Source organism: Narcine bancroftii, chromosome 1 (genome assembly GCF_036971445.1).
Source record: "Narcine bancroftii isolate sNarBan1 chromosome 1, sNarBan1.hap1, whole genome shotgun sequence".
In the NCBI taxonomy this organism is placed as follows: Eukaryota; Metazoa; Chordata; class Chondrichthyes; order Torpediniformes; family Narcinidae; genus Narcine; species Narcine bancroftii.
The window spans coordinates 108,710,669-108,737,806 of NC_091469.1; the positions used below are offsets into that span (position 1 = coordinate 108,710,669).

Consider the following 27,138-nt stretch of genomic DNA (forward strand, 5'->3'; position numbering starts at 1 on the left):
TGATGGGATATGTTTCAAGACAATGGGGGGGGGGGTGGAATTATTGGGCCTGTACAAAATGGATTTTGGGTCGTTTTCAATATGTTTGTAATCCATTTTTTAATTCATTTTATGGGATGTGGGTGTAGCTGGAATTGCTGATATTTATTGTCCTTTAAAACATAGGAAGCAATTAAGAAGTGATCACATGGATCACGGCGGGTTAAATCAGGGAACGGAGATAATTTCATTCCATGAAGGCTAGTGGTTTTATGCCCACCTTCTGAAATTTTAGGTATATTTCATTCCACCATGTTGGTTTGTAATCTTGTCTCTGAATCTATTGTCCCGATCTCTGGCTGCTGGTATTGGAAAGTAGCATATTATTGAATTCAATTTAAAAAAAACCGAGGAGGTAAATAGTCCATGTAATAACCCAGTTCAGCCAAACTCGCCTGCAGTTTGAGGATATCAGCTTTCTCGATTGTGGTTTAATTTGACTGGTGAAAAAAGAATAGAAGCTTAGGGAATCTGAGTGAAACTTTTGCAAGTCTGGCATAATGGCTACAAGAAAGATGAGGTGAGCTGCCTTTGAGGAAGGAAAGGCTATTCTCTGCCTCCCAAACAATTTTCCCAATTCTGCAACATTTGCCATCAATCACATTTATAATTAATGTATTCAAAAATAATGTACTGATGTTAAATGTGAATATAACCTGTTTGTATGTGCTTTAATTTGAAGATGCCCATTTACCAAAATTTTACTTTTTAAATGCAGAAGGTTTTAAGGTGCATTGAAGAGAGCATTAAAATGCATCGATTGGGTCATTCATCAAAAGAGGAGATTCATTCTGATTACCATTCAGAAGCTGAGATTGATTCTGATGGCAATACCTCTTCTGAAGACCAAGAAAATCAAGATGGAGTAGACGAGATCAGGCCTGATGAAGATGATCCTGAGGAAGAGAAAGAAGGTGAGGAAGAAGCTGATGAAGAAGAATATGAGCGTGTAATGTCTGAGCAAGGTGATTTCCGAGAAAGGGATGCCAGAGAAACCAAGGAGGAGGGTCACGAGCAGGATTATGATACAAGGAGTGAAGCCAGTGACTCTGAATCAGATTCGGTTTCATTTTCTGATGGAGAGTCTGCTACCAGGTCTGGTTCTGCAACTGATGTATCAGGTAAATTCCATTTTCAAAGTCCTACAGTATAAAATCCAGTGCACTTCCTTTTCTATAGATAATATACGAGAAATTATGTCATATGACAGTTGTCAAAATGACTGAGTATGGTGGGTGGATTTAGGTTTATAGAGTTTGTGGTTTTTATTGATTGAGAGTACTGGAGAGTTGCTCTATTTTCTCAGTAACAGGATATGTACAGTTGAATGCTTGCTGGCTTTGCTTGAGCCTGACATTACTAATCTAGAAGACTGGACAATTACATCAGGTGAAAACAAAGCCAACAGGAATTCATATGTGCATTTCCTGATTATTACGGAGTAAATTAATGCTTGTGCATTTTTTGACTGTGGTGCTGTGGAATAGTGGTAAGTTTCTATTGACGATGTATTGATAATTTAGATGAGTAGTTAATAATAATGCTTGGTTAATAATGTAACAGAATTCATCTTTGCTCTTTGGGTTCTGAATTGTCCAAAACTGTTTGGAGTAGTGAGAGGGCAATAAATGTTTATTTTAAATGTTCAAGTTTTAGTTGCTGGTAGAAGCACTTTTACAGTGATAGGCATTTTGCCATAAATATTTGCAACACATTGTGTTTCACTTGATGTGTTTGTGTCAATCCATGTTAATATGGAAATAGTGATAATTAGAGAGAAACCATTTAAATGAGAATAAACGGTTCTGGCAAAGATTAGAAATTGGTGCAGTACAATTTAATGTGCTCACTTTCTAACTTATATTGTTCACTTAGTTGATCTTTTCATGGACAATTGTGATTCCTTCTCCACTGCTTAAAACCATAAAACATTCAAAATTAGTAATATAGGCAATTAGCAGATAACTAAAGGAATATTATTAGTAAAATGAAGGATGAGGACTTGTCAAACATGCAATGATTTTAGGGGGTTGAAAATTTTATTCTGGCTATGCTGATCATAGCGCATGATCATAGATCATACATTGGTGCCATTGTCGTGGTCAAGATTCCACGTGGTTGGTCACTTAAGTTTAATATGTACACATTTATCCATTAATTGCTCCAACCTAGGATAACCTCAAGATTTGATTAAATGGAAATTTTAATAAATCGATTGGTGACAAAAATGAAAGCTTGTCTGGTTACATTAGCTTTTATTTGCCAAGCTTTTCCTGCACCAATTCATTGAGCCATCTCAATTGTACTGCAGAGGATTTTGGTCATATTCTTCCCTTATGTACATTTTTACCTTATTCTCTGAAGTTGTCTTAAAAAATGTGGAAATCTGATGTTCAGGAATGTCATAATTTGAGGCAATGACCTTAGAATCTTATTTCTACCACCTTGTTCAAAACTTTGTTAAGTCATTGAAACTTATTTAAACCACTGAATGGTAATGAAACAATAAACAAGTAGAGATCATTTGTTTTGAAACACACACCCAGGTTGAAAGGTGAAATGTCTTACTAAAGTGAAATTGCTATCCTTCTTGTGAAAAGGACATTGCTCTGGAAATGTTGGAATTTCAGGAGAATTGCAGTGAAGTGTTTAGTAAATTAATCGGGAGTGATTACGATTTGAAAGTTCCAACAGTGACCATGATGACTGCTTAGTGAGTAAATGTAGAGCATTGCTGATCCAAGACCCTTGTGTCGTACAGTTGACTTCAGATTAGAGAGTGCTTCATAAGAATGGAATGTCCAAGTAAACTACCTGATAAAAGAACCTTGGACATAGAATCAAGTTATGCATGTGTTTGCTGAATTTTATATGGAATATAATAGGCCATAAAATATGGCATAGGCTGTTAAAATATAGGTTTAAATTCAATACTTACCCAGTACCTTTGCTTTCCTAAATTTTGTACTTTGCACAATTTTGTGGGTAATTGGGAAAGGAATTGAGTTTTATTTTGCTCACCTTGTACTCCAAAGTATAGTCTGTGCAAAGTAAAGCTCCCTCTGCTCAACCCTTACAGGATGCTTCAGCTGAATACTTGGTATGATACTAAGTGTGCGATTCCATGCTTTTTGTACATTATTTATTTTTACCTCTAATTGAACAATAGAACATAGAGTATCATAAGCATAGTGTGTCCCTTCAGCCAACAATGTTGTGCCGACCTCTAGAAGCCTATTCCATATCATTATCTTCCTTGCAGGCCTAAACTCGGCCTTCAAGTGCGATATTCTAATGCATTACAGCAATTTTCCATGTTTTTTGAAAATTTTATTTAATATCCATACATACAGTAACTACAATTATTCTAATACGACAAATATCAAAACAAATTGATTACATACATGATGGATTTCATCCCACAAACCCCTCCCTCCCACCCAACCTTCCCCCTCAAAAAACAATATACAAACTGAAAAAAATAAAAACTTTGTAGGTTATTTTTGAAAAAAAGGATCTTTGCAGAGAGCGATGTCATCCAGTACAAATCATCAGTTCTAACATAAACGTACAGAGGAGAATTCTGCAGGACTAGAGGGATCAGAAGGAATATGTCTTTCAATTTCGGCATGGCATCTTGGCACAGTTAAAGGTGGATCTGATTTCCAAGTAATTGCAATTCCTTTTTTTGCTACTACCTAATTTAACAAATTCCAATTGATAATTTCAATTTAGGAGTTGTACCTTCAATATTTCCTAATAAAAATAAATTGGAATTTAGTGGGGGAAAACAACTCCTATAACTTGTTCTAAAAAGTTACATATAGTTACCCAAAAAGGTCTCACATTGAGATAAGACCAAGTTGAATATATAAAAGATCCTACATCTTCACCACATCAAAAACGTTGCTCTGATTTCAATCTATTCAACTTCTGTGGTGTAAGATATAATTTTTTTTATTTTTCACACTATGAACCATACTGACCAAAATACACACAAACATTTCCCTCTTGAATATACACAGTGTCATTTTCTCCCCTTTTCCCCCCTCCCTTCCCTCCCTCCTTCACCCCCCTCCTCCCCACCCACTCAACGTTCAACATATATGATACATTAAACCCATTAAACAATGTCATCACACAATGAAAATAAACAAGAAATTTGTGTCTTCTACTTTTACATACTGGGTCAGTTCATTTCATCTTCTTCTGTCATATAATTGATGTTTAAAAATAACACTACCTTTTACATTGATAGTATTAGTCACACAATCCCAACATAAATTTTCCCACATTTGTTGACCTATTGTAATATCCAAATCTATTTCCCATGCCTGCCTAGATCAATGGTTCTCAACCTTTTTCTTTCCACTCACGTACTGTTTTAAGTAATCCCTACGCCATAGGTGCTTTGTGATTAGTAAGATGGTTTGTGGGTGGAAAGAAAAAGTTTGAAAACCACTGTTTTAATTGTACTTAATTGACTTGTTATGTGCACAGTTTCATAACTTTAAAGGAAATAGGCTAATGACAATTTTCAGTAACAATTGGGTCTAGAGCAGTGATTCTCAGCCTTCCCTTCCCACTCGCATACCACCTTGAGCAATCCCTTACTAATCACAGAGCACTTATGGCATAGAGATTACTTAAAGTGGTATATGAGTGGAAAGAAAAAAGTTGAGAACCACTGGCCTAGATTATATTTAGGAGTTCTTGTTTGTAGTAATGAATATATCAAATAAATACATTTTTTAACAATCCCACTCATAATAAGTTCTACTTCAGTACAACTAGACAAAAATGTTGTTGGTCCAAACTTATCTCTCAAATATGCTCTTACTGAAAATAACATGTATAGTGGCAATTTTCCATGTTGAAATCCACTTCTCTGCCCAACTCTTTTTCCTGTCTATATCCTGTTGTAACCCATAACAACCTTCTATATTATCCACAAGACCTCCAACATTTGTACATCATTACTAACCCATCCCAAAAAGAGCAGGGGGTCCAAGAACAGATCCTTGCAGGGCACCATGTCACCAATGTCCAGGCCCAAAATGTTCCATCTGCTACAATCCTCTTCCAATTTCAAATCCATGCAAACCAGTTTTGATGGACTCCAACTCTACCCCTCCCCCAACAAAAATTAATTTTCACCTTTCCTCTCTTGTCCTATTTACACCCAATTTTGTCCTTTTGCTTGTCGCCCTGTGCTTCTCCCCCTGTACTTTCTTCCTTCCTCCCTGGCCTTTTTATTTGGGCACCTATTTGCTTTTTGCTCACACTTTCAGGGTGGGCTCAGGCCTAACATTGGTAATATATCTTTACCTCCTATGGATGCTGCATTTTGTGTTTTTACTGCAATCATAGCATCTGCATATATTCATGTTTTTCTCTATGGATCTCATGCCTTGTGACTTTCTGAATGGGCATACCATGAAGAACCTTATCAAAAGCTTTGCTAAAATCCACGTACACCAAATCCACCCCTCGACCTTCATCAATTTATTTTGTCTCTTCAAAAAAACTCAATTAGGTTCATGAGGCATGATCTGCATCAACCATGCAGACTATCTCTGCTGAGACTCTGCTTCTCCAAATGCTTGTAAATCCTTCTCTGAAAAATGTCCAATAGTTTCTCTTCCACTGATAGACTCTATAGACTCACTGGTCTATAAATTCCCAGAATTCTCCCTATTGTCTCTCTTGAACAATGGGACTACATTTGCTAGCTTCCAATCCTCCAGTACCACTCCTATGGCCTGGAACGATATAAAGATCAGTCAACAATTTAGTGGCAATATTTTACCTTGCTATCTGCAGTAACCTGGGTTATATCCTGTCTAACCTGGGGACTTGTCTATTCTAATCTTAATCAGAAGCTCCAATAGCACCTCTTTCTGAACTGTGACATGGTTAATTAGCATATTATCTTGTTCTGCACTGACCTCACATTGACCAAAGACCCTCTCCCTGTGGTAAACCCTGAATCAAAGTATTCATGAAGGAACTTACTGACCTCCTGCCTCCAGGTACATTTCCCCCTTTCATCCCAGAACAATCCTACCCTCACTCGTCATCTTCCTTTTCTTGGTACTTTCCTCAATCCCAATTTCCATGTCCTTCTCATTCCTTTATTCGAGTTTCTTCCTGGCTATCTACCAATTCTCAACAACTTTGCTTATTTTTGTTTCCTAAACCTTGTGGATGATTCCTTCTTCCTCCTGCCTAACTGTCCCACTTCTCTTGTCAACTTGGTTCCTTGACCTGTTACTCTTTCCCTGTCTCAGAGGGACAAACCGATAGCCCATGCCTGTGGTCCCGGAACATTCTTCACATTTTTGCATTACACCCTCAAGTAATGAGAGGTATTAATACCTTAATAATTAGCCCTCCCCTCAATTTAATGCTCTCCCATTTCATCTGTGCATTGACCATGGCTTTGAACATTTTCAAGTTTACATTTTTAAATGTACATGTATAGCATGGTAACAGGCCCTTCTGGCCCATGAGCCAATTAATCTGTGACTCTCATAAATTTTGAAGGGTGGGAGGAAGCTGGATTGCACAGAGGAAACCCACGCAGACTAGAGAACGTACAATCTCCATACAATCAGTGCTGGATTCTAACCTGGGTCACCGGTACTGTAACAGTTTTACACTCACAGCTCCGCTAACTCTGCCATCCATGCGGCAATGTTAAAGGTCAGGGAGTTGTTATTGTCTATGAAGTCCTCTCCCACCTTGCGGTCTAACATCTGACCAGGTTCGTTATCCAGTATTGTCTCTTCTCTCATTGGCTTGTCCACACAGTGCCTCAGGAATCCTCTAACAAACCAGACAAATTCTGCCCCAACTGAAACATTTCCACAATGGAAGTCCCAGTAAATATCAAGGAAGTTGAAGGTATTCATGACAACAACCCTGTTGTTTTTGCTCCATTCCAAAATTCAAAATATTTAGTGCTCCTCAATGTCTCTTTGAGGGACGAGAGAATACTCCCAATAGAGTTGATTGCTCAATTCCTGTGGAAAATTATCCTGTGGAAAAGTAGTTTTGTGCTGCAGATGAATTCACAGGAGAATTGGAGTGAGACCCTTCACTGCAACTAATGTGCAGTGAATTTTAATTTTATTGATTATACTTTGATGTCAGAGCAAGGATGTTAGGGGATTTTATTCAATAACATCCAAATATTGATTATTAGGTTGCTCCTCACACTATATTTTTTAAAATATGGAAAATGCTCATAAAGCATTTTAATTCCATTCTACATCAGTACTGCTTCTCAACACTTAAATTATTAATACAGTATTATAATTACATTGTTCACCGTGCTAATTAATCTATTCAATTAGTGACATGTCGCAGATTGTACCAAGGTTAGTTTAAAAAAAAGCCCTCGCTGTACATTTTTCTTCAGATCACTTATCTAGATTCAACTGTAATTAAACTATAATGCTGCCAGTTATTTGGTCGATGACAGAAAGTGGGCCTCCGAGCACTATGACAGCTCGAGAACAATTTACAGCAGGCTCAGGTTACATGCAGTGAAATTTTCAACCCCCTTTATTTTTACTGCACTCCGTGATTAAATAGAATTGTTACAAATTAAATTTTCTTCAGACGATGAGACAGATAAGAAGAAGAAAAAGCGATCTAGAGACATTTCTCCAATTGTGTTTGATAGGAGTGAAAGTTCAGCATCCGATTCATATGCAGGTATGTTTGGTTTCATTTGGAACTTGTTGTGCTTTGAACTTAAATAGCAAGGGTCTAATGGGTTTTGTGTACTGTAATGCAGGATCAGAGAAGAAGCATGAGAAGCTGTCATCATCTGTGCGTGCAGTATGTAAAGGTATGGAAACTTTGAACATAGAACAGCACAGAAACCGGGCCTTTGGGCCAGGATGACTGTGGAAATAATGCTGGATTGAACTAATCCCATCCCTCCATTCTCTGTCTGGTGATGCACCTACCTAAAGCCCTTACCAACATCACCATTATGTCCGCTTCCGTAACAACTTCGCCCGGGCTCTTTGTCTCTCGCCTGCCCCCTTCCCCCCACCCCACCCCCCCCCCCCCCCCCGACCACTGTGTAGAAAAAAAAATCTTGCCTTGAATATCTCCTTTAAACTTTCTCCTTCACACAGCTGTGACTACTAGCTTGTTGGTCAGCACAAGGCAGTTTGCCTTCTCTGTGCTGTTCATTGTTGTGCTTCACAATGTTTCCATTTGCTTCTGTAAGCTCAAAAATAAACAGATTTAACTTTCTATATACAGGGTTTCTGGCTTAATAAAGTTTTTGTGTTTTGTAATTTGTAAAATCTCTACTGAAATTTTTCACAGTATGTAATTTGCATGAATCTGTTGTATGATTTTAATTTGTTGATCATCAATTCAGCTCAGATCTCAGTTTATGTTTTGGGTCAGACTGCACAAGTTTACCCAGCACATTGTTTTACTTAGAACCAAACAGATATTCCTCTGATCATTTGTCCTTCTGCTGACTTTTCTAGCTACAGAATGGTCCTAATCTTAACTTATCCATCTTATGTGACTTTGCTGATATACCTACTGCGTAGTCGATTTTTATGCTTCGATGAAGTTTTAACAGACTGTTCCTAGGAAGCCCTTGGGTTGCTTTGGCTTGTTTGTGAACTGCCCTGGGAATAATTATGCTATGTTAATATTGCATGAATTTGTGGCCTCGAGTAACTGGACCGAGGTTGAGAAATTGTGTTGCATTCGACTGTAATATTTTGTTTGAACACCTTGAATACATATCAAAGCAAAACCATCGAAGAATAGGTCAGGATGAAAATTTTGTTTCTCTTTTGCGATCAGTGGACTGTTCTTGAGAAGTACAGTTAAAAAAAAAAAACCCTGGTCTTCGACACCTATCAGGATTGGTAGATGCGAGATTAGTGAATTCGAAAGTTGCTTGAGATTTCTTCTTGTGTGATTGGTGATCTGACCACCAGGGGGGTGCCAATTTTAAACAATCAAATTTTTGCCTATTTTCTGCAATTTTTTTTTACTGGTTGTTTGAATAACAGGGATTTTTGTACATGCTTCCAATTAAATTGTGAAGGATGTTGTGAATCAACGGGAATTGTTTTTCTATTTTGGCATTTATTAACTTGTGCGGATATTTTGGATATAATTGCCCGGTTAACCTCATTTTAAAATGCTGCTTGAAAGCACTTAGTGTGGCTAGGCACAATTTTCAAAAACCATCTACAAATTTGCCTATTCTACCATGATCGTCGGCAGAATCACAAATGGAAGTGAGGAAGTGTACAGGAGTGAGATGGATCAGTTAGTTGAGTGGTGTCACAACAACAGCCTTGCATTCAGTGTCAGCAAAATTAGGGAATTGGTTGCAGACTTAGGGAAGAAGAAAGCAGGAGATCAAACATCAGTCCTCATTGAGGGATCAGCACTGGGAGAGGATTACTACAAATCACAATTCCACAAATAAAAGATTTAAAAATAATAATTAATACAAAAAAGAGAAAATGAGTAGTGTCCATGGGTTAATTTTCTGTTCAGAAATCTGATGGTGGAAGGTAAGAAGCTGCTTTTGTAATGTTGAGTGTTCATCTTCAGGCTCCTGTACCTCCTTTCTGATGATAGCAGTGAGAAAAGGGTATGGCTTCAAATTCCTGGGTGTCAACATCTCTGAAGGCTTAGTTCTGGGGCCATCATGTCATGAAGGCTAAATTTGCAACGGAGGCTATATTTCGTTTGGAATTTGAGGAGATTTGGTGTATTATCAAAGACTCCTGTAAATTTCTATAGGGGTACTGTGGAGAGCATTCTGATTGGTTGCATCACTATCTGGTATGGAGGTGCTAATGCACGGGACAGGAAAGGCTACAGAGGGTTGTGAAATTGACCAACACCAACATGGGCATCAGTTTTGAATCATTAAGGATATATTTAAGAGGTGGACCCTCAAGAAAGTGGCATCTATCATCAATGACCCTCCCCACTGTTAGGTCTGCTTTGTTCATGAATGAGTGAGTCAAACACCAGACTGAGGCGAAATCAAGGTTCTTTGTTCTTTATTGCCGGATTGTAACACTTGCAACTAACAGTGTTAGTTGGAGAAGGCGCATTCTGCCGTTATCAGCAAGTGGTGTTTTTTATATACCTTAGGATACGTACTTAGTAAATTATCATACCATGACATTGTCCAATGAATAAACTGTTGCTGTCCCTCTCTGCTAGCCTCCTGCACATCAATTTGTCATCCCCACTCTTATCTTGAGAGTACAAGGTCACAACTGCATCTTGTTACGGCCCAGCACTGGGTGACTCCCTCTACATTCCCAGCTCATGATGTTTTTACCTAACACCACCCAGGCCATACCCTTTTCTCTATCATCAGGAAGGCGGTACAGGAGCCTGAAGATGCACATTTAACATTACAAAAACAGCTTCTTACCTTCCACCATCAGATTTCTGAACAGAAAATTAACCCATGGACACTACTCATTTTCTCTTTTTTGCATTAATTATTATTTTAAAATCTTGTATTTGTGGAATTGATTTGTAGTATTTTTGCAACTTATTCTGCACAATACTGCTGCCTCAACAATTTTCATGAAAATAGATCTGATTCTTATTCTGAAGCTATCGTTAAGGAAGAAGTTGTACTATGAAATGTGACTTTTTACATGAAGTAAATGAAAATCTAATTTTTTGTATGTTTCTAATTTAACTAAATGTATTAATGTAGTTTTTAAATTGTTTGTTGTATTTTTTAACAAAATATAATGGCAAGAAAGAATTTCAGTGGATATGTATTTTAAACTAGGGGGCATGGTGTGATGTTGTGAGCAAACAATGTGAATACACCTCCCCTGGAAGAATTAATCAGTCTCGGGGCAAAAAAAGGTATTCTTAAATTTCTGATAGCCAAATAGGGTGGGGAATTTACCTGCACAGTTTTGATTATGGCTGCAAGGAAATGAAAGCCTCAAGCAGCAAGAAAAGTTGTGTTGAAAGAAGTTGCAAAATTTGAAAACATTGGGCCTACCTTGTCGTCGGATCCTCGGGCTGGATTATCTCCCTCCAAGTGTAATGAGAGCGATGGCTGTATGAGTGCACATGACCCCAGTGTCACTCCTCTGGGGAGCCGAAAAAGCTGGCGCCGGTGTCCAGAAAAAGACTATTGACTAAGAGAACAAGTATGCATGTGCAGAACAGATCAACCAGAACTTCAATGGTAAACTAGTAAATCAGTGTTTTACTAGTTTTGAAGTGCAGGGCCTGCCTCCTCTGGAGTCAGAAATTGAATTGGAAGAGATCTTTTCAATGAGTGATATTGAAAAGGAAGAAGAGGACCAAGTGAAACAAGTGAAAGTGGAGGGAGAAGAGGAATATAATAGGCTCAATTAATACAAGAGATGGAAACTGTCCAGGTAAAGGTACTGAAAGTTAAGGGGCATGGTATAGGTAGGCAATTGATGAATCAATTGCAAGCTATGAGTGAGAAAATGGATTTACAGTATGGATCTATTAGACGGGATGTTAATGTTCAATTTGAATGTTCAAGGAGAAATGAAGATAATTAAAAGAAGAAATGTGTTTAATTGGAAATGTTTATAGTACAAATTCAAAAAGTTGAAGAAAATTTGCAGGAATCATATTATGAAGTGGATCAATGTAAATATGTGGTCAACAAGTTAGAAAATTCAATTATGGCATGGAATGTTGAGAACAAACATCTGTATTAGAGAATTATAGTCAAAGAAATAATGTGAAGATTGTTGACTAATATAAGATTTTGAAGGTCCCAATCCAGTACAATTTTTTCATAAATGGATTCTGGAGATTTTGGGACCTGAAAATTTTCCAAATGGAATTGATTGAATAGAGTGCATAGGGCAAATAGAAAGAAGCCATTGACTGGTCAGACTCCACTCTCAGTTTTGATTAGATGTTTGCGTAATCAAGATAAGGAGACTTGTATTGAGAGTGTTACAAGCCCAGAGGACTCCAAAACCCAGCAACAAAAGATATTCACCAAGACAAATGGTTGCTTAAACAAAAGTTTAAAACCGAATCATACTTTAACTTATCACTATTGACTTACTAACCTAACTTCTAATTCTAAGCACACGTGTATGTAATGTGTGTGTAAGTTCAGAAAAGTTCTTTGGTTCACTTCTCATTCCTCCAAGTTCACTGGTTGCAGGCAATTCTTAGACTGTGCACAGAATTTAACATTTATAATGTTCACCATGTTTGGTGCTTGAAAGGCAAATGGTTACTGCTCAGGAAGGTTCTTGTCAATTTTCAGAGAGATATGATGTACGCTGGACACCCACAACTGATTACTTTTTAATCAGCCACTTCAGTGTCTTGCCGAAGAAACTTGTTCCCTCAGGGTTCTCCAGATGATAACCTCTTTCTTTCAAGTGACCAGAGTCCTTTTTAGTTTCTCTTATTTCAAGGAAAACATTAGGCAGTCAGTTCTCTCCTCTTATATGAACCATGGGAGTTTTGACCAGGCTGAACTAAGCACTCACAACCTGTCTTCCCAATGTCTGTGTGTCTCTGTCTGTGTGTCTCTGTCTGTGTGTCTCTGTCTGTGTGTCTCTGTCTGTGTGTCTCTGTCTGTGTGTCTCTGTCTGTGTGTCTCTGTCTGTGTGTCTCTGTCTGTGTGTCTCTGTCTGTGTGTCTCTGTCTGTGTGTCTCTGTCTGTGTGTCTCTGTCTGTGTGTCTCTGTCTGTGTGTCTCTGTCTGTGTGTCTCTGTCTGTGTGTCTCTGTCTGTGTGTCTCTGTCTGTGTGTCTCTGTCTGTGTGTCTCTGTCTGTGTGTCTCTGTCTGTGTGTCTCTGTCTGTGTGTCTCTGTCTGTGTGTCTCTGTCTGTGTGTCTCTGTCTGTGTGTCTCTGTCTGTGTGTCTCTGTCTGTGTGTCTCTGTCTGTGTGTCTCTGTCTGTGTGTGTGTCTCTGTCTGTGTGTGTGTCTCTGTCTGTGTGTGTGTCTCTGTCTGTGTGTGTGTCTCTGTCTGTGTGTGTGTCTCTGTCTGTGTGTGTGTCTCTGTCTGTGTGTGTGTCTCTGTCTGTGTGTGTGTCTCTGTCTGTGTGTGTGTCTCTGTCTGTGTGTGTGTCTCTGTCTGTGTGTGTGTCTCTGTCTGTGTGTGTGTCTCTGTCTGTGTGTGTGTCTCTGTCTGTGTGTGTGTCTCTGTCTGTGTGTGTGTCTCTGTCTGTGTGTGTGTCTCTGTCTGTGTGTGTGTCTCTGTCTGTGTGTGTGTCTCTGTCTGTGTGTGTGTCTCTGTCTGTGTGTGTGTCTCTGTCTGTGTGTGTGTCTCTGTCTGTGTGTGTGTCTCTGTCTGTGTGTGTGTCTCTGTCTGTGTGTGTGTCTCTGTCTGTGTGTGTGTCTCTGTCTGTGTGTGTGTCTCTGTCTGTGTGTGTGTCTCTGTCTGTGTGTGTGTCTCTGTCTGTGTGTGTGTCTCTGTCTGTGTGTGTGTCTCTGTCTGTGTGTGTGTCTCTGTCTGTGTGTGTGTCTCTGTCTGTGTGTGTGTCTCTGTCTGTGTGTGTGTCTCTGTCTGTGTGTGTGTCTCTGTCTGTGTGTGTGTCTCTGTCTGTGTGTGTGTCTCTGTCTGTGTGTGTGTCTCTGTCTGTGTGTGTGTCTCTGTCTGTGTGTGTGTCTCTGTCTGTGTGTGTGTCTCTGTCTGTGTGTGTGTCTCTGTCTGTGTGTGTGTCTCTGTCTGTGTGTGTGTCTCTGTCTGTGTGTGTGTCTCTGTCTGTGTGTGTGTCTCTGTCTGTGTGTGTGTCTCTGTCTGTGTGTGTGTCTCTGTCTGTGTGTGTGTCTCTGTCTGTGTGTGTGTCTCTGTCTGTGTGTGTGTCTCTGTCTGTGTGTGTGTCTCTGTCTGTGTGTGTGTCTCTGTCTGTGTGTGTGTCTCTGTCTGTGTGTGTGTCTCTGTCTGTGTGTGTGTCTCTCTGTCTGTGTGTGTGTCTCTCTGTCTGTGTGTGTGTCTCTCTGTCTGTGTGTGTGTCTCTCTGTCTGTGTGTGTGTCTCTCTGTCTGTGTGTGTGTCTCTCTGTCTGTGTGTGTGTCTCTCTGTCTGTGTGTGTGTGTCTCTCTGTCTGTGTGTGTGTGTCTCTCTGTCTGTGTGTGTGTGTCTCTCTGTCTGTGTGTGTGTCTCTCTGTCTGTGTGTGTGTCTCTCTGTCTGTGTGTGTGTCTCTCTGTCTGTGTGTGTGTGTGTCTCTGTCTGTGTGTGTGTGTGTCTCTGTCTGTGTGTGTGTCTCTCTGTCTGTGTGTGTGTGTCTCTCTGTCTGTGTGTGTGTCTCTCTGTCTGTGTGTGTGTCTCTCTGTCTGTGTGTGTGTCTCTCTGTCTGTGTGTGTGTGTCTCTCTGTCTGTGTGTGTGTGTGTCTCTGTCTGTGTGTGTGTGTGTCTCTGTCTGTGTGTGTGTGTGTCTCTGTCTGTGTGTGTGTGTGTCTCTGTCTGTGTGTGTGTGTGTCTCTGTCTGTGTGTGTGTGTGTCTCTGTCTGTGTGTGTGTGTGTCTCTGTCTGTGTGTGTGTGTGTCTCTGTCTGTGTGTGTGTGTGTCTCTGTCTGTGTGTGTGTGTCTCTGTCTGTGTGTGTGTGTCTCTGTCTGTGTGTGTGTGTCTCTGTCTGTGTGTGTGTGTCTCTGTCTGTGTGTGTGTGTCTCTGTCTGTGTGTGTGTGTCTCTGTCTGTGTGTGTGTGTCTCTGTCTGTGTGTGTGTGTCTCTGTCTGTGTGTGTGTGTCTCTGTCTGTGTGTGTGTGTCTCTGTCTGTGTGTGTGTGTCTCTGTCTGTGTGTGTGTGTCTCTGTCTGTGTGTGTGTGTCTCTGTCTGTGTGTGTGTGTCTCTGTCTGTGTGTGTGTGTCTCTGTCTGTGTGTGTGTGTCTCTGTCTGTGTGTGTGTGTCTCTGTCTGTGTGTGTGTGTCTCTGTCTGTGTGTGTGTGTCTCTGTCTGTGTGTGTGTGTCTCTGTCTGTGTGTGTGTGTCTCTGTCTGTGTGTGTGTGTCTCTGTCTGTGTGTGTGTGTCTCTGTCTGTGTGTGTGTGTCTCTGTCTGTGTGTGTGTGTCTCTGTCTGTGTGTGTGTGTCTCTGTCTGTGTGTGTGTGTCTCTGTCTGTGTGTGTGTGTCTCTGTCTGTGTGTGTGTGTCTCTGTCTGTGTGTGTGTGTCTCTGTCTGTGTGTGTGTGTCTCTGTCTGTGTGTGTGTGTCTCTGTCTGTGTGTGTGTGTCTCTGTCTGTGTGTGTGTGTCTCTGTCTGTGTGTGTGTGTCTCTGTCTGTGTGTGTGTGTCTCTGTCTGTGTGTGTGTGTCTCTGTCTGTGTGTGTGTGTCTCTGTCTGTGTGTGTGTGTCTCTGTCTGTGTGTGTGTGTCTCTGTCTGTGTGTGTGTGTCTCTGTCTGTGTGTGTGTGTCTCTGTCTGTGTGTGTGTGTCTCTGTCTGTGTGTGTGTGTCTCTGTCTGTGTGTGTGTGTCTCTGTCTGTGTGTGTGTGTCTCTGTCTGTGTGTGTGTGTCTCTGTCTGTGTGTGTGTGTCTCTGTCTGTGTGTGTGTGTCTCTGTCTGTGTGTGTGTGTCTCTGTCTGTGTGTGTGTGTCTCTGTCTGTGTGTGTGTGTCTCTGTCTGTGTGTGTGTGTCTCTGTCTGTGTGTGTGTGTCTCTGTCTGTGTGTGTGTGTCTCTGTCTGTGTGTGTGTGTCTCTGTCTGTGTGTGTGTGTCTCTGTCTGTGTGTGTGTGTCTCTGTCTGTGTGTGTGTGTCTCTGTCTGTGTGTGTGTGTCTCTGTCTGTGTGTGTGTGTCTCTGTCTGTGTGTGTGTGTCTCTGTCTGTGTGTGTGTGTCTCTGTCTGTGTGTGTGTGTCTCTGTCTGTGTGTGTGTGTCTCTGTCTGTGTGTGTGTGTCTCTGTCTGTGTGTGTGTGTCTCTGTCTGTGTGTGTGTGTCTCTGTCTGTGTGTGTGTGTCTCTGTCTGTGTGTGTGTGTCTCTGTCTGTGTGTGTGTGTCTCTGTCTGTGTGTGTGTGTCTCTGTCTGTGTGTGTGTGTCTCTGTCTGTGTGTGTGTGTCTCTGTCTGTGTGTGTGTGTCTCTGTCTGTGTGTGTGTGTCTCTGTCTGTGTGTGTGTGTCTCTGTCTGTGTGTGTGTGTCTCTGTCTGTGTGTGTGTGTCTCTGTCTGTGTGTGTGTGTCTCTGTCTGTGTGTGTGTGTCTCTGTCTGTGTGTGTGTGTCTCTGTCTGTGTGTGTGTGTCTCTGTCTGTGTGTGTGTGTGTCTCTGTCTGTGTGTGTGTGTGTCTCTGTCTGTGTGTGTGTGTGTCTCTGTCTGTGTGTGTGTGTGTCTCTGTCTGTGTGTGTGTGTGTCTCTGTCTGTGTGTGTGTCTGTGTCTCTGTCTGTGTGTGTCTGTGTCTCTCTGTCTGTGTGTGTGTCTGTGTCTCTGTCTGTGTGTGTCTGTGTCTCTCTGTCTGTGTGTGTCTGTGTCTCTCTGTCTGTGTGTGTCTGTGTCTCTCTGTCTGTGTGTCTGTGTCTCTCTGTCTGTCCGTGTCTCTCTGTCTGTCCGTGTCTCTCTGTCTGTCCGTGTGCCTCCGTCTGTCCGTGTGCCTCCGTCTGTCCGTGTGCCTCCGTCTGTCCGTGTGCCTCCGTCTGTCCGTGTGCCTCCGTCTGTCCGTGTGCCTCCGTCTGTCCGTGTGCCTCCGTCTGTCCGTGTGCCTCCGTCTGTCCGTGTGCCTCCGTCTGTCCGTGTGCCTCCGTCTGTCCGTGTGCCTCCGTCTGTCCGTGTGCCTCCGTCTGTCCGTGTGCCTCCGTCTGTCCGTGTGCCTCCGTCTGTCCGTGTGCCTCCGTCTGTCCGTGTGCCTCCGTCTGTCCGTGTGCCTCCGTCTGTCCGTGTGCCTCCCCGTCTGCCCGTGTGCCTCCCCGTCTGCCCGTGTGCCTCCCCGTCTGCCCGTGTGCCTCCCCGTCTGCCCGTGTGCCTCCCCGTCTGCCCGTGTGCCTCTCCGTCTGCCCGTGTGCCTCTCCGTCTGCCCGTGTGCCTCTCCGTCTGCCCGTGTGCCTCTCCGTCTGCCCGTGTGCCTCTCCGTCTGCCCGTGTGCCTCTCCGTCTGCCCGTGTGCCTCTCCGTCTGCCCGTGTGCCTCTCCGTCTGCCCGTGTGCCTCTCCGTCTGCCCGTGTGCCTCTCCGTCTGCCCGTGTGCCTCTCCGTCTGCCCGTGTGCCTCTCCGTCTGCCCGTGTGCCTCTCCGTCTGCCCGTGTGCCTCTCCGTCTGCCCGTGTGCCTCTCCGTCTGCCCGTGTGCCTCTCCGTCTGCCCGTGTGCCTCTCCGTCTGCCCGTGTGCCTCTCCGTCTGCCCGTGTGCCTCTCCGTCTGCCCGTGTGCCTCTCCGTCTGCCCGTGTGCCTCTCCGTCTGCCCGTGTGCCTCTCCGTCTGCCCGTGTGCCTCTCCGTCTGCCCGTGTGCCTCTCCGTCTGCCCGTGTGCCTCTCCGTCTGCCCGTGTGCCTCTCCGTCTGCCCGTGTGCCTCTCCGTCTGCCCGTGTGCCTCTCCGTCTGCCCGTGTGCCTCTCCGTCTGCCCGTGTGCCTCTCCGTCTGCCCGTGTGCCTCTCCGTCTGCCCGTGTGCCTCTCCGTCTGCCCGTGTGCCTCTCCGTCTGCCCGTGTGCCTCTCCGTCTGCCCGTGTGCCTCTCCGTCTGCCCGTGTGCCTCTCCGTCTGCCCGTGTGCCTCTCCGTCTGCCCGTGTGCCTCTCCGTCTGCCCGTGTGCCTCTCCGTCTGCCCGTGTGCCTCTCCGTCTGCCCGTGTGCCTCTCCGTCTGCCCGTGTGCCTCTCCGTCTGCCCGTGTGCCTCTCCGTCTGCCCGTGTGCCTCTCCGTCTGCCCGTGTGCCTCTCCGTCTGCCCGTGTGCCTCTCCGTCTGCCCGTGTGCCTCTCCGTCTGCCCGTGTGCCTCTCCGTCTGCCCGTGTGCCTCTCCGTCTGCCCGTGTGCCTCTCCGTCTGCCCGTGTGCCTCTCCGTCTGCCCGTGTGCCTCTCCGTCTGCCCGTGTGCCTCTCCGTCTGCCCGTGTGCCTCTCCGTCTGCCCGTGTGCCTCTCCGTCTGCCCCGTGTGCCTCTCCGTCTGCCCCGTGTGCCTCTCCGTCTGCCCCGTGTGCCTCTCCGTCTGCCCCGTGTGCCTCTCCGTCTGCCCGTGTGCCTCTCCGTCTGCCCGTGTGCCTCTCCGTCTGCCCGTGTGCCTCTCCGTCTGCCCGTGTGCCTCTCCGTCTGCCCGTGTGCCTCTCCGTCTGCCCGTGTGCCTCTCCGTCTGCCCGTGTGCCTCTCCGTCTGCCCGTGTGCCTCTCCGTCTGCCCGTCACAGTGATAGCCTGTTTTACTCTCTCTGCTTGCAAAACCAAGAAAAGCAAGTTCCTCTCCAGACAATCGGCGGCTCCGACAAGTTCTTTCATCTGTTGCCTTTTTGTAAACAACAATCCATTAGTGATTTTCTTGGTCACTCTTTAAAGCTTTTGCAAAGCCACTGGGGCTGACATGTCTAGCATGAGCAGAGCTCCAGTATCTTAAATAAGATCTGTTTTAAAGTTTTTGTATGTGACCTACTCTTTTACAAAAAACTGCCCTAATTTATACAATACAAACACAACATAATCTGTCACAAGAATTGCAATTCAGAAGGCCATCATTTTCAAAGTCCTTTGATAGTGGCTGATAAGGAAGTATTTTTCTACACAGATCTGAAAATGGAGGTTGTGAAAAGAAGAAAGGAATTTAATCCTGCAAAATCAGTGCTTTGGAAGAAGGGATATAAATGTTTTTTGTCACCCTGCGGTACTCAGTGGTTTTGAAAAATAATCAGGCAAAATTTTTCACTGATGATGTGAAAGCTTTAGAATTTGCTAATTCTCTTCCAAATAATAAATGGGCCCAAAAGATTGATTTGTTCACTGCAGATATTCAACAAATTAAGAAAATGCAGTTATGGGAAAAGGAGTTGATGCAGCAGTAAATTGTCAACCTTGATGATTATCAAGTTAATAGAGATCTTGAAGCAGATGGCTTCACCTGAAGATGAACTGTGGCTATTTGAAATTGATATGAATTTTCTCTCTAGGGGAGACAGGGAATGCTTCCTTCTCCTTCCCTAGCTATGTGCCACTTAGTGGTGAGAGCCACTACCCACATGAGAGAGGGAGGTAGTACTTGTCTTTTTTTGACAGTACTTTTTTGGTGGGAGGGATTCTGATTTATTTTTCTTTTCTTTTTTCTTTTGATGGAAATGCCAAATAGCTTTGAGATGATGGAGGTTCAGGAAGTGAGGCAGAGGGAAGTTTCGAACTTTGAGTTTAGTGTAATGGCAAATAGTAAGACATTAAATTTTATGTCTTAATATCAATGGGCTTAATAATCAGATTAAAAGGAGGAGGGTATTGTCTTATTTGAAAATAATGTCGATATTGCTTTCTTACAAGAAAATCACTTAACAGATAGGGAACATCAAAAGTGTACAAGTGGTAGTTTCAACTTTTAACTCTAAAGCAAGAAGTGTGGCAATTTTGTTTTTAAAAAAAATTGCCTGTTCAAATTCAAAAAGTGTCTATCAATGCTGTGGGAAGATTTGTTTTAGTGCTTTGCCAAATTTATTCTGAGAATTGAACTTTGAATATTTATGCACTAAATATAGATGATGAAGGATTTATTAGAGATAATCTTGTTTCTGGCTGAGGCACATGAAAAAATTTTGGAAGGAGAGAATTTTAATTGTTATCCAGATCCAGTTTTGGATAAAATGACTAAAGAAGTAATTCGAGCTAAAGCAGCAAAGGCAACTAAATATGAGAGACTTGAATTTGATTGATATTTGGCATAGGTTAAATCCTAAAGAAAGGGACTATTCTTTTTATACAAATAGACATGATTCCTATTCTAGAATAGATTTATTTTTAATTTCGGCACAGTTGCAAGAAAAAGTTTAGAAAGTGGATTAAAAGGCAAGAATTTTATCTGACCGTTTGCCACTTTTAATGACACATTTGTTGTCGGAAAAGGAGCATATGGTTTATAGATGGCGATTTAATTCTACATTGTTAAAAAAGGCAGAATTTTGAGATTTTTATGAGGAAGAAAATTCAGGAATTTCTAGAAATAAAATATTTCAGTTGTTAATAAATTTGTGATTTGGGATTTATTAAATGTATGTTTCAGAGGGTAGTTAATAAGTTTTACATCAAATTTAAGAAGATTATATGAAAGGTGGATCAATTTGAAAGGGAACTAGAAGAGTTGGAAAAGACAATACAGAAAAGGTTTCAGATCAGAAAAGAAAGGAATTAATAAAAAAAACTTTAATACAATTCAGACAGAAAAATTAATCGAGAGAACTAAGCAAAGATGTGAGTTAGGGAGAGCTCATAAAGTTAGCAGTTTAAAAACAGAGCAAGCATATAGAATAATTAATGCTGTTAGGAAAAATTCAAAGACAATTACTTATAATCCTCAAGAAATTAATGATTAAGGAATTCCTATTTATCGGAGACCACTAAAGATGAAGTTAAGATTGATAATTTTTTTTATCTGAATTAAATTCATCCAGTTTGACATATCAAGATCAAATAAATTTAGATGCTCCTTTTACTGCAAGAGAAATGAGTTCGTTACCAAATTATATGTTGCTGAGAGAAGATGGTCTTCCATCAGAGTTTTAAAAAAAGTTTAAGGATCGTTTAATTCTTTCTTTTATGGAGGTATTGAAGCAAGCAGCTGAATCACATTCTTCACTGGAACCATTTTCAAATGCAATAATTATAGCTATACCAAAGAGAGAGATTTGTTGAACCTGGCTTCCTATTGCCCAATACCTTTATTAAATGTGAATTATAAAATTGTGGCAAAGATTTTAACAAATAGATTAACTAAGTATTTACCTAATTTAATTCATATGAATCAAGCAGGATTTATTTTTTTAAATAAACTATACTCTGCTGGTGATACTGTGAGGTTAATTTAATTAATTTTGTTCAAAAATGAGGAGATTTGAGTGTAGTGATATCTTTAGATGCAGAAAAAGATTTTGATAGATTAGAATGGATTCTTTTGTTTAAAGCATTGGAGAAGTTTGGTTTTACTTTTATAAATTGGGTTTAAAAAACCTTAAAAAAAATCCTTTAGCAAAAGTGATTACTAAACTTCTTTTTTTCCATCATCTATGTCTAGTATTCAAGGATGTCCCTTATCACCAGCTTTGTTTATTTTAGCTATTGAACCTTTAGCTGAGCTGATTAGACAAGATTCTATGATTAAAGGAATAAAGGTTAATCAGGAAGAATTAAAATTAAGTTTATTTGCTGATGATGTTTTGGTCTATTTGATTGATCCTATAAATTCTTTGTCCCAATCATATGGTAGGTTGTAAGAATATGGAGAAATTTCTGGATATAAAATTATTTGGGAGAAAAATGAGATTATGCCTTTAACTGAGGGTGATTATACTAATTGTAAAATGATTACAGGTACACAATCCTTTATCTGGACATCTAAAATCCAGAAAGCTCCAAAAACTGGCATTTTTTTTCTAATGCAGGTACAGCGGAGGGAGAGAGAGAGACGGTAGCATGATTAGGTTGGGTGGGGGGGAGAGACGGCAGCGCGACTTGGGTGGGCGAGGGGGAGAGAGGCGGCAGCATGACTCAGGCAGGCGGCGGGTGAGAGATGGCAGCATGACTCGGGCAGGTGGGGGTAAGAGATGGCAGCATGACTGAAAGAGGATGGATACGGTAGCACAATTCGGGTGGGTTTAAATCTGGGGCAGCTGGCTTTTGTTCTGATATCTGGAAAAATATGAAATTTGGAACATGCTGTCCTCCAAGGGTTCAGGATAAAGGATTGTGTATCTGTACTAAATTTAGGTGGCCTGATGATGGTATGAAATATTTAGGTATTCAAATTGATAATGATTTAAATAACTATATCAATTCAATTATTTGCCTTTGATTAATAAAATTATTTAAAGTAGAAAACCCTACCTATTAAATAAGTTGGTAGGGTAAATTTGAATACTTTTCCTAGAATTCAATATTTATTTCAATCGATCCCTATTCCAATTCTTCAAAATGTTTTAATGGATTTAAATGTGGCTGTTGGGAAGTTTTTGTGGAAAGATAAATACCAGTGGATTCTATGGAAAAATTAATTTGGAAATTTTAATCGGAGGTGGGAGGGGAGTTACATCTCTCTCATTTTAAGAATTATTATAAAGCAGCTAAATTGAGATGTATAAATGTATTGTTTAGTTTATATAAAATTCCTGCCTGGGTTGTTATAGAGCTTAAGATAGGAGAAATGGATTCGCAGGATTTTATATACAAGTAGAATTCTAAATTGTTAGTGGGAAATAGGGAATTGCCTATTTTAGAATATTTGGTTGAATTGTGGAATAGTATTGATAATGTAATTGGTATAAAGGTTTAATATCTCAAAAAATACCTCTTTGTAAAAATAAACGTCATTTTCAATTGATAATCAATATTTCAATATTTGGAGGCAGAGGAATTAAGATTGAGGTTTGTTTTGAGAATGAGAAATTTATAATGTTTCAACGAATGAAGGACACAATTAATGTGTCAAAATTTATTTTGTTATTTTCAGGTTAAACTTTTTTAGTCTCAAAATAGGTCAGAGCTTGATTTTACCTAGTCAAAGTGAATTGGAAGTACTGATTTGTGATGGAAATGTAAATAAATGTATTTCTGTAATGTGCAGTGTTATTGCTACGCAGGCATGGAGAAGAACAATACGTACACCAGTGTCTTGAAGTCGAGACTGGTTTATCTCACTAGCTGTCGTATTTATAAGGGCTTCTGACGTTGATGTCAGGGCCCTGTGTCATCGGGGCGCTGGCCTAGGATTGGTCTGTGTTCCCCCCACAGCTTCCCATCTTCCCGCCGTGTGGGAGGGCAACTAGGATGATGGCTGGTGTGACAGGGTATATAGATATGTTTTTAAGGAGATAAATTGGGGCAAGGTTTGTTATTGTTGGTCACATACAAACACTTTAAAACAGATTTAAAATACTGGAGCTCTGCTAATGTTAGACTTGTCAGAGCCTCAGAGCCTTTGCAAAAGCTTTGGGGAGTGCCCAAGAGACTTCACTAATGGATTGTTGTTTGCAAAAATGCAACAAGTGAAAAATTGTCGGAGCCGCCTTCTGTCTGGAGTGGAACTTGCTGTTCTAGGAGGGTCATGTGGTTTTGCAACCAGAGAGGGTCAAATGGGCTTTCACTCAGAGTGAGAGATACATACAGAGATCAGTTCTACTGTGATACAGTCAGCAACAGTAGGTGGGACTGGAACAGGACAGGGTGGCAAGCTTGTGGAAAGCCCCATTTGGAAGACAGGTTGTGAGTTCTTAGTTCAGCCTGGTCAAAGACTTTGTGGCTCATGCAAGAGAGGACTGGCTGTCTAATGTTTCACTTGAAATAAGAGAAACTAAAAGGAACTCTGGTGATATGAAAGAAAGATGTTATTATCTGGAGAACCCTGAGGGGACACATTTCTTCGGCAAGACACTGAAGTGGCTGGCTGTCCATCATACAACAAATCTCTCTGAAAATCAAAAAGAAACTTACTGAATGTTGAAAGGGCATGAACAGAGTAGATGTAGAAATGGTGAGCGAGTCTCTGACAACAGGGCACAACTTCAGGATTGAAGAGTGTCCACTTGGAGCACAGATGTGGAGTAATTTCTTTAGCCAGAGGGTGATGAATCTGGGATTTGTTGCCACAGTAGGTTGTGGAGGCCTGGCCATTGGGTGTATTCAAGGCAGAAATTGGTTCTTTTTTTTTTAAACTTTATTGAAATGATTTTAAACAACATACAGTCAGACATAACAAAAATAAATCAATTTTTATATAGATATATAAAAAAAAAGAATCCTCCCCACACTCCCACCCCCTCAGCCAGCCCCCTTAAGGGGAACCAAAAATAAAAGTAAAACATAAAACTTGTACAATATTTCAAAGTATTTACAAATTCATATATTCCAAATAAAGAGACCAAATTTTAACAAAAAAAGAATATAATGCAAATTGCATGTAATTTTTTCCATAATAATACAAGCTCTCAATTCATTACGCCAACGTACTATATTAATCTCCACATTATCTTTCCAAGTACTAGCTACACATTTTTGTGCAACAGATAACACTAAGCATACAAATGCAATTTGAAATTTATCCAACCCCATTCCCTTATATAGCCGAACAAGTAAAATCGATGGGTCTAATGGTAATTTAATTTTAAATAATTTCTCCAAAACGAACCTAACCCCTTCCCAAAATGGTTGTACTTTATCACAGGACCAAACTGCGTGGAGAAAAAAAATACTTAATCCACATCTAAAATAGGAACCTGAATTACTAAATCCATATTTTTTCAATTTCTCCAGTGTCAAATATAACTGATGTAAAAAAAAATTATAATTATCCAATCCATATCTTACATTTGTCAATTTAGTTACACCTTCATGACACATAACTTCCCAATTCTCTTGAGGGATGATATAAGTTAAATCACTTTCCCATTTATTTCTAGATTTCTCCCAGTCCGGTTTATCCATACTCTCTTGTAACAATTGATACATATTTGAAATATAACCATTTTTTAGTATAGAAAAAAATCAAAGATTCAAATTTTGTTAACTTGGGCAAATTCATCTCTTAACCATAATTATCTTTTATCAAAGCTCTGAGTTGATAATACACAAATAAGGAATTTACCAATATATCAAATTTCTCCTTCAATTGATTAAAAGAAAGAAACTCCTTCTTCAAAACAATCTTGAACCATCTTTATACCCTGAGAATTCCATCTCTTCAAATGATTATTGAACATTGAAAAAGGAATAAGCTGATTTTGATATAACGGAGTTCGAATTGATAATTTACCCTTCATTCCGAAAACCACATTTCTTTTAACCCATATCTTTAACAAGTGTTTTAATACTGGCATATTACATTCCTGCAATAAATTTATATTCCACTTATATATAAACTGATGTACATCAACTTCAGAAATACAGGCCAATCCCACCTTCGCCCATCTAGGGAGTTGGTCAATATCCATCATTCTACTGATAAATTTCATTTGTGCAGCTTCATCATAATTTTGAAAGTGAGGTAACTGAAATCCACTTAGTGCATATTTCCATGTAAGTTTCTGCAAAGCTACTCGAGCTAACTTTCCCTTCCATAAAAATTCCCTCACCGTCTTATTCAAATCCTGAAAAAAGCCCTTTGAAAGTAGACACCGTATTGACTGAAATAAGTATTGGATACGGGGCAAAAATATTCATTTTAATACAATTTACTCGTCCAATTAATGTTAACAAAAGATCTTTCCATTTAATCAAATCCATTTTAATCTTTTTTAATAGAGGAACATAATTTAATTTGTATAAAGATTGATAATCTTCATTTATAATTACTCCTAAATATTTAATTATGTCAAACCATTTTAATTTTATAATATTTTTACATTCTGAATAATTTCCTTCCCCAACTGGCAATATCTCGCTCTTATCCCAATTTACCTTGTATCCAGATAACTCCCCAAATTGCAACAAACAATCTTGTAAATATTTCAAAGATCGTTCCAGGTCTGTCAAATACACGAACACATCATCCACAAATAAATTAATCTTTTATTCAATATCTGCAATTCTCATCTCTTTAATCTTATCATTCTGCCGTATTGTCTGAGCTAATGGTTCAATAACCAATGCAAACAAGGCTGTTGATAATGGACAACCATGCCGAGTCAATTGCGTAAATTTAAATGGTAAAGAAGTTTGACCATTTGTCACCACCCTGGCAATCGGATTTTTATATAAAGCCTTATTAACCCAACCAATTTAAAAAAGGGTCGAAATTAAACTTCTCTAACGTCTTAAATAAAAAAAATTTCATTCAACCCTATCAAAGGCTTTTTCCGCACCCAGCGTAAGGTTGCTGTCTCGATGCATTGACCAATGTTATCAATCTAAGGATATTATCAGACGCATTTCTGTTCCTAATAAAACCTAGTTGATACATATAGATCAAACGAGGTAAATATTTAGCAAGTCTATTCACTAGTACTTTAACTATAATTTTATAATCCACATTTAATAAAGAAATAGGTCGATACGAGGATACTTTTAATGGATCTCTATCTTTCTTTGGAATCATAGTGATTATAGCACTCAAACAAGATTCCGGTAATGACTGATCTTCTGTTATTTGTTGCAATACATCTCTAAATACTGAGGATATATCTTCATAAAATTTAACTAAAAATCCATCGTCCCCTGGTGACTTTCCATTCAGCATCTCTTGTATAGCTTCTTTAATCTCAAAATCTGTAAATGGAGCTTCTAATTCCTTAACCTCCTCCTCCCCTAAAACAGGTAACTTTAGATAAGTAAGATTCACTAGAACCAGCGTCCTGCTTTCCCTCAGAAGTATACAATTTCTGATAAAATGAATAAAACTGATCATTAATTTCCTGGGGTTTATAGGTAACTATTGAATTATTTTTAACAGTATTAATAGTTTGTGATACCTGTTCCGTTTTTAATTGCCATGCTAATACCTTATGAGCTCTCTCACCTAATTCATAGTAATGTTGCTTAGATCATACTGATATGTTTGTAAAGGATTATAACATAATTTCAACTTAGTTAATGCTGCTTTCTTATCTTGCATAACATCTTTCTGAAATTCTGAAAAGGAAAATGAATTTCAGGCAGAGATTGGTTCTTGATTAGCCAGGCCATCAAAGATTATGGGGAGAAGGTTGGGCAGTGGGGAGATGAATCAGCTCATGATTAAATGGCAGGGAAATGCGATGGGCTTATTAGCCTATTTCTGCTCTTGTCTTGATATGGTATTGTGGAGATGAGTAAGAACTGCTTTTCCTGGAGAATGGTGAATCTGTGGAATTCTCTGCCTCAGGAATGAGATGATGCTGCCTCATTTAATGAATTTTTGGAAAGAAGGTAAATTAAAGGTTATGAGGAAAAGGCAGGTAAGTTGTGCTGAGTTTTTAGGTCAACCATGATCTTACTGAATGGTGGAGCAGTCTTTATGGGCCAGATGGCCAACTCCTCCTCCTCCTGTT

The 27,138-nt window shown here is 40.4% G+C and overlaps 1 protein-coding gene across 7 annotated transcripts in view; it reads left to right on the top strand.

The window, feature by feature from the left end:
- ythdc1 (YTH N6-methyladenosine RNA binding protein C1) overlaps positions 1 to 27,138 on the top strand; it is a 116,601-nt gene that overhangs the window by 16,795 nt on the left and 72,668 nt on the right. For 4 of the 7 annotated variants that reach the window (XM_069936138.1, XM_069936162.1, XM_069936149.1 and 1 more), the window contains exons 4-7: positions 758 to 1,160; positions 6,586 to 6,681; positions 7,666 to 7,761; positions 7,844 to 7,897. In XM_069936138.1, the coding sequence (XP_069792239.1) occupies positions 758 to 1,160; positions 6,586 to 6,681; positions 7,666 to 7,761; positions 7,844 to 7,897 (649 nt within the window). The remainder of the gene's footprint in view (positions 1 to 757; positions 1,161 to 6,585; positions 6,682 to 7,665; positions 7,762 to 7,843; positions 7,898 to 27,138) is intronic. The other 3 variants (XM_069936144.1, XM_069936153.1, XM_069936158.1) reach the window with 3 other exon arrangements.